The sequence below is a fragment of the Gekko japonicus genome, unplaced genomic scaffold (genome assembly GCF_001447785.1).
Source record: "Gekko japonicus isolate JY-2015 unplaced genomic scaffold, Gekko_japonicus_V1.1 scaffold4400, whole genome shotgun sequence".
NCBI lineage: Eukaryota > Metazoa > Chordata > Lepidosauria > Squamata > Gekkonidae > Gekko > Gekko japonicus.
Window position 1 is genome coordinate 36,150 of NW_015174982.1, and position 7,793 is coordinate 43,942.

General features: G+C 54.9%; 1 protein-coding gene across 1 annotated transcript in view; it reads left to right on the top strand.

The window, feature by feature from the left end:
• CCDC124 (coiled-coil domain containing 124) overlaps nt 1–6,993 on the top strand; it is a 33,243-nt gene extending 26,250 nt beyond the window's left edge. The window contains exons 6-7 of the mRNA XM_015425169.1: nt 3,091–4,620; nt 4,732–6,993. Of these exons, the coding sequence (XP_015280655.1) occupies nt 3,091–3,295 (205 nt within the window). The 3' untranslated portion in view covers nt 3,296–4,620; nt 4,732–6,993. The remainder of the gene's footprint in view (nt 1–3,090; nt 4,621–4,731) is intronic.
• The last annotated feature ends 800 nt before the right edge of the window (nt 6,994–7,793 follow it).

The window sequence follows — 7,793 nt, forward strand, 5'->3', positions numbered from 1 at the left end:
GTGTAGGAGGTGGGGGGAGTGTGTTGGAAGCTATCAGAGAGGCTGGGCCAGCAGCTTTGCTTCACCTCACAGGTGGTTGTTGGCCACTCCTGATTTCCTCAACTGTCATTAGCTGTCTGCAGTCCCCTGTAACTGTTGGGTTTTTTTTACCTCAGAACACTGAGCTCTGCAGCTGACCAATGGGGGGGGGGTGCAGAGAGGCAGCTGCCTGGCAGCCACATAGGAATCAATGGGGGGAGCACATTTTCCCCCTTTTGACCCAGTTAGGGGACAGATTTCTAAAAAAACACCCCTCTTAGCGAGCACCTACGCCATGGTAGGAGCACTCTCCCCAAATTTGGTGTCTCTAGGTCCAGCGGTTTGGCCTGGGTGTTGATTTTACGGTGAGGGGACTTTCTTTTATATATATAAGATTTGCATTAATTGATCCGTCCGCCTTTCTCATAGGGACTCAGGGTGGATCACACATAGTGAGTCAGTGCAATCAACAAAATGGGTCATCCGATAATCCAATGCATTTGGATTTTGGAGGTCTGGGACCATCAGAAGAAACTGAAGCATAGCATAACCATGCACATGACACATTAAACAGTACAGGAATTGCGTAAATAGGATCCTTCTTATAACATGCTAAACACAGCAGTATAGACCACGGTCCTTAATCGTTTATCCAAGCAAGTTTGTGGAACTGTTTTTGTACCGGGCAATCCGGTCGTCTGCGCAGAAAAGCCCGCTTGAATAGTTCGGTTTTGCATAGTTTGCGGGAAACCAGGAGAGTAGAGGGCTTTCCTGACCACCCTGGGCAGGTTCGTTCCGCAAGGCGGGAGCCACAACAGAGAAAAGCACATAGAATCATAGAGTTGGAAGGGACCTCCATGGTCATCTAGTCCAACCTCCTGCACAGTGCAGGAAATTCACAACTGCCTCCCCTCCCCACACCCCCAGTGACCCCTGTTTCATAGATCCAGGGCTATTTTTGGGCAGGAACGCACAGGAACGGAGTTCCGGATGGCTCCTGAGTTGGCCACGCCCAGCAGGAACTCATTAGCATAATAGGCCACACCCAACAGCAGAAACTCATTAGGATTGGCTACTTTAGGGGGGTGTGGCCTAACATGCAAAGGAGTTCCTGCTCCAAAGAAAGCCCAGAATAAGAAGCAAAAGGTGGGTGTGGCTGGATGACCACACTTTTGGTAACATAGGGGTGCAGCCTAATGGGCTAATGAGCTGTGCTGTCAGGGGTGTGGCCTAATATGCTAATGAGTTTCTGCTGTTGGGTGTGGCCTATTATGCTAATGAGTTCCTGCTGGGCTTTTTCTACAAAAAGAGCCCTGCATAGCTCTATGGGCTGACGGCTAGGACAGACCACTGAAGGTTGGCCGCCATCATCTAATAATCTAATAATATTAATATCTTAGTATTATTTAATGTCTAGCACCTTTTAATGTTGGCATGTTTTATATGGTTTTAGGATTATTTAAACTGCTTACTTGTGTGTTTTTATTCTTTTATGTAAGCCGCCCTGAGCCGGCTTCAGCTGGGAGGGAGGGGTATAAATCAGATAGATAAATAAATATATATGCCCAGAAGATGGCAAAAAAACCAAACACAACCTTCCAGGATCCCCGGCCAAGCTGGCCTGGAGGAAAATGGCTTCCTGACCCTAAAGCGGCGATCGGCATTTCCCTGGGCGTGTAAGAAAGGGCCACGAGAACGAAGCAGTGATGAAACCCTCCCTGCCCTCCCTCTCACGATCTGCCCACGTTCACAGATTCAGCATTGCTGTCAGATGGCCTCCAAAGAAGGGGAGCCCACCGCCTCCCGAGGAAGCCTGTTCCGCTCAGGAACCGCTCGAACTGTCAGGAAGTCCTTCCTAATGTTTCACCGAAAACTCTTCGGATTTAACTTCAACCCGTCGGTTCTGTTCCGACCTCCTGGGGCAGCAGCACGGGCAGTCGTCGATTTTGCCCATTTGCCAATTGCCATCCGCAGAAGCCCCCGCTGACTTGAGGAAAGTTGTCATGGTGGAGCATGGGGGGGTGGACGGGGGGGTCCCGCAAATCAGAGGGGCCAAGGGCTGAATCATCCGGACTGACGTTCTTGCCGTCGTGGGCTAAAAGGGATCATCTGAGCTGAGCAGCTGCCATTGTGCCCTACCCGACACAACATTCTTTGACAAGTAGAAATTCCCAGCCAGGCTTTCCTCCTGTCCTATGTAGAGCAGCCTCCCGCAGACTGGGTCTCATGGTCAGGCTGGACAAAACTTGTAGCAGAGGCCACCGTAGAAAGCGTGCAAAGCAGTGCTCCCTCTAAGCCGTGGAGTCCTGTGAGCAAAAAATTCTGCTTTGTGAGTTGTGACTGAGCAGTTTGGCCGATGCATAAATCAGTTTGCTCTGGAGCGATGCTCCCTCTAAGCCGTGGAGTCTTGTGAGCAAAAATTCTGCTTTGTGAGCAGCTAGCATTCAAGTTGCGAGCGTGCGATCTAGCTGCCACATCAATTAGTTTGCTCCAGAGCCCTCCTTCCTGAGCCGAGACAAAAAATGTGTGAGCCGGAGGCTAAAAAACTGTGAGCTGGCTCACACTAACTCAGCTGAGAGGGAACACTGCTCTGGAGCTGTCCTTCCTGAGCTAAGCCGAAAAAGTGTGAGCTGGAGGCTAAAAAACTGTGAGCTAGCTCACACTAACTCAGCTTAGAGGGAACACTGCTTGCAAGTAATGACCTGCTTGGGTTTCGAGCAGCTGCCGGGCATGTCGAAGGTTCTGTCCCCGAATTTCCTGTTAAAAGGATCCAAGGCAGCAGCTGGGTCAGGGGAAAAGACCTTTCTCGGCCCGAGAACCCTCAAGAGCTGCTGCTGGCTAGTCCTGGCCCAGACGGACCAGTAATTCGACTTGCTACCCCGGGGAGAAAAAAATACGGGCTTGAATACCGAAGGTTGCATTTACGCTTTTTGGAAATAGGTTGTGAATTAGCTGCTCAAAGGAAGAGTCGGGTCACCAGGGGGGCTGGGGGGGGTCAGCAGGGAGCCACCGGCCGGAATCCCGTTACGCAGAATCTTCTTCTCTTTTTCCCCTCATTCCTCCTCCGAACAGTGTCGCCGACGACCTGGACCGCCACCCCGAGCGCCGGATGAAAGCCGCCTTCGCCACTTTTGAGGAGGAGAACCTTCCCCGCCTCAAGCAGGAGAACCCGAACATGCGCCTCTCCCAGCTCAAGCAGCTGCTCAAGAAGGAGTGGATGCGATCCCCCGAAAACCCCATGAACCAGAGGCACACTGCCTACAACAGCCAGAAATGAGACACCAGGAGGGAGGGAGGGAGGGGCGCAGGCCGGCATGTGCAGGAGAGAGAGTCTCCGTGCCCCCTCTTCCTCACCCCCCCATATCTCCAAGGACTGCTGTGACAGCCCTCCTTGCTCCACTTTTAAGGATCGAAAAGGTGCAACTAATTCCCCCCCTTTCCCCCCTCCCTCTCTCCGAGCCCTTTGCTTTGTTGATCTCCTTCCCCCTCCCCCACTGAAGTTCCCCATTAAATCAAGAGGGTTTTCCCTCTCCACGGGTCTTCCTGAGCTTCTTGGGGTGCAGAGTCTGGTCGATTTCAGTAATAGCGGAGCCAAACATGCAGCGGTCCCCCCCCCCGAGACTGGCGGGGAGCGGATTCTATGAAAAGGGGCGGCCCCCGCCCTGTCCAAGTAGGTGACTTTTCAAAGCTTGGGCCCGCTTTGTTAAAAAAAAAACAGCCGAAGCCGAGCCTGCGCGGCGGCTCTGCCGTCTGCCTTGCTTTGAATATCGGCGGCCCTTCGCTTTCGAAGGTGGGGGGGGGGCACCTCTACAAACACCCGAAGCGAAACGGGTCCCTTGTTCCCGCTCGCGTTGTCAGGGCCGTGCCTCCGCAGAACGCGGACGGCAGGCTGGTGCGATCGAGCTGTACGAATGAAACGATTCGCCGTGCTTTACAGAGCGAGCGTTTCAGGGGCCAAGAGTAGGCCCGGGAGCCCTTTCCCCTGACCCTGCTGGGTTTGGGGACGAGGAAGGCGTTTCGACTGCTCCTCTCCACTAGAATGCCCCTTGCACGTGGGAAGCCAGGAGCCTTCCGCCCCCCCGATCAGGAACTTTCTTATTTCCAGGGCTTTCTGTCCCAAGAAGCCCAGCTGTCATCTGAAGCAATACAGCCCAGACCCAGGTTGACTGTTACAAGGAGAACATGGCTCAAGGGTCGTGAAGATCATCTTCTTGCTCTTAGCGGAAATCGGCACACGCCGTTGGTCTGGCAGACCCAGTTCCAGTGAAGCCCTGCCAGCATTTCACAGGGGAAGATCCCGCTGGTCCGTTCCACTAGTGGAGGGTGCTCTTCTCCGACCCGGGTCTTCCCATGCCTCTCGCGTCGGCGAGGAAGTGCCTCTCGCCAGACTAAAATGCTAGCGGAACAGATCCAGGGGATCCGACCTCTAGGCACCGCCTTCTCCCCAAAGACCCTTTGCGGAGGCCCGCTGATGGAAGAGAAGCTGGGACTCCCAACGGCAGAAGGTCCCTGTGCCCTCTTTGCATCTAGGGTTAGTCCGAGAGACTCGATTCCGGCATTGCTGATAGGGCACGGTTCTCAAGACCGGACCGGAGCCTGTAGGTCCCCGGATTGGAGCAGAGGTCCCTGTGCCCTCTTTGCATCTAGGGTTAGTCCGAGAGACTCGATTCCGGCATCACTGATAGGGCACAGTTCCCGGACTGGAGCCTGTAGGTCCCCGGATTGGAGCAGAGGTCCCTGTGCCCTCTTTGCATCTAGGGTTAGTCCGAGAGACTCGATTCCGGCATCACTGATAGGGCACAGTTCTCACGGCCGGACCGGAGCCTGTAAATCCCCGGATTGAAGCGCCCGCCTGGTTCTTCCGGCTGCTCCCGCCTCAGTCCCTCTTCTGGACTTGTGTTTCCCGCTGAGCCCCTCCACGTTTTCGATGCTGTCGAGCCAAGTCCCTGCAGGGGACACCGCATATACGTTTTACAGCAACTGCGACGTCCCCTTCCCGTCCTTAATGCACACAGCCCTCCTCATGGCCACGCAAGAGCGTGCGGCAGGATTCTCCCTCTCTCCGCCACACTTGCCGTCCCCTCCCGCCGGCTTCCGACGAGGCGTGCGTCGATGAGGGATGTCGGCAAAGGGGGAGCTGCAACCCCCCCCTTCCCAGAATCCTTCCTATCGATTTGCTCTTCTTCTCCTGCCGCAGCGATGACACAGCTGCATCAGGTCGCCTTCCTCGGGGACTGGGTGGTGGTGGGTTCCCGTAGCAGAGCTGCAAGCCCGTTGGTGGGGAATCCCGGCCATGGGTATGCCTGCCTCTCTTTTTCTCTAAAGCCGCTTCTCTTTCCTTTGGGCCCGCTTGCGCTCTGGGCGCTGTCCCAGTGTGCGTTCCACCCAGGCCTGCAGCTACAGTGGTGCATCTTGGGGCCTGGCCCCCTGACTTACTGCCAAGGCCCCCCGACTTCCCATACTTTGAGGGGAGTGCAGGAATGTGTACAGGGTGCCCCCTGAATTTTAAAGAATCCTAGCTACGGGTCTGGATCTACCCTCTGGGTCCGTCCCCAGTCGCAGAAATCGATACCAGTGGGGCAAGGCTTGAGCCCAACGCCGGTGCATGGCCGGGGAGGGTGCCATTCCTGTGAGCCATCTTCCACAGGGCTTCCCCTTCCTTCCCGGTCCCCACTCCCATCCAGCCCCTCTTTTCACAGCCGCTCGCATGGAACCTCCCTTCCCCTGGGGCCCCGCACAGTCCTTGCAAGAGTCGTTCGTCCTTCGGTGGTCCAGTGGCATCCCGACCCCCCCACGACTGCAGGGAGGGGAAGCCGTCGGGTGCCGAAAGACGAGCAGTGGACCTAGGGCTCCCTTCTGCGCAGACGGTTTCTGATTTCCCCCAGCGGGGACAAAAGAGGAGCCATCTTGCTTCCTTTTGTGGCTCCCTCCGCGCCCGCCCCCCCCAAGTCTCACCTTGCCAATTCCTGGGCAGGTGGCAATGCCCGTGAGCCACCCCTGGCCCCGCCCACAGCTTCCCTTGTTAAGCCTCCGCCCACCCCCTTCCTCCCACGGTTCCCTTTGGCCCCTCGTGCCGTTCGGGGTAGATCGTTGGCGAGTGCCGGAATTCAACAGCCCTTCCTGGGCATGTTGTTCCAGCACTGAAGGGTGTGGGACCGGGGTGGACAGGGGTTGGGGGTGTTACAGCTCAGTGCTGTTTTGGAACACTTTTTTTCTCCTGCTTTGCTCATCTCCCCCCCCCTCGGAGTCTTAGAGGGATTATGGGGCAATGGAACAGGCGCAGCATGATCCTTTTTGGCCGCGAGGGCTGTAAGAGATTAGAATGTCTTTTCTCTTTTTACAAAAAAAAATGGATTGCTCCCTCCGTTCCCCGACTCTCCGGCACACGCGCGCACCCCGCGTCCCTGCCCATTTTCTCATTGCTGGAATAGAATCGGGTTGCCTGCAGCGAAACTCGAAAAGCCATAATTACGCCTTCCCAGTCGGCGTGACTTTTCCAAGACGCCCGTGGAAAGAAAGCAGGCGCGCGCACACACACAAAACCCCTCTTGCTGCGTCGTGCTGCAATTAAGTCGGCTCTGCTTGACGGCGTCGCCGGGAAAAGGCACACACGCGCGGGCACATGCACGTTCTGACTCCAGGACTATTGCTTTTGGAAGGCAGGGCTTCTGGATGTTTGGATGGCTTATCCGGCGGGAGGCGAGACTGCCAAAAGCCAGTGCCAGCTTGAACGCCCACTTGGGCGGTATCTCTTTTCAAAGAAGATCAGTCTTTAGACAGGAGCCATGCCTCTGCCCAGACTGTCTAAAGATGCTCCCATCTGGCCCCGAACGAAGCGCAGAACATCTTTCTCCCCCCCACCACCACTGAATACGGCTGGATTCGCTCCCTTCCCGCAGGGGGGAAGGCCATGTCTGCCTTTAAATGAATTCGACCCATCTTGTTAAACCCTCTCTAAGGAATAAAGTATTTGAACTGTGCTGTCTTCTGTGTCTTTTCTCTGTGACCTTTCTTTCCGAAGTGGGCACCTGTTCAGCCTACCCATAACGGTGAGAAACTGCCTAGAAACAAATCATTAGAGACCTCGAGGGGCTTCTCCCAAGGGCACTTGTAGCGTACACCATTTTCTCTCCAAGGGTCAAGCGAGGGGTGGGCGGGAGAGATCTGATTCTGCAGGTCTGCAGTTGAAATCAGGTGCGCATAGCATGGATTGGCTAGTGGTTGTGTCCTCAGCTGGCTACACACACACACCTCTTCCCCTTGAGAAGTTTGACATTAAAAACATGGGGTTTTCCCCCCAAAAAAATGAATTTTATTGAGTAGCACACATGTAAAACTTTTTTTTTTTAAGGCAGACAGATTTGGCAGATCCGGATTCAGATCTCTACTTGGCTACGGACCTCACTGGGTAGTGTCAGGCCGACCTCTCGCTCAGCCTAACCTTCTTTGCAGGGTGTTTGCCAGTTCGAAACAGAGAACGGACAAATGTATAATCTGCCCTCCCTGGAGAAACGGTCTGGTGAAAATGTGGTAGACTTTAGACTGAATTGGAAGCGTGTGAAGGGGGCAAGACCAGCAACTTAATCAACATTGGGATTGCATGGCAAATCCTTTGCACTGTCAGAAGGAAGCCAACCAAGGGAGGAATAATCTATGGCAACTCCCCTGACCTGGATAGCCCACGCCAGCCTAATCCTGTCAGATCTCAGAAGCTAAGCAGAGTCAGCCCTGGTTTGTGTTTGGATGGGAGACCACCGAGGAAGTCCCGGGTCGCT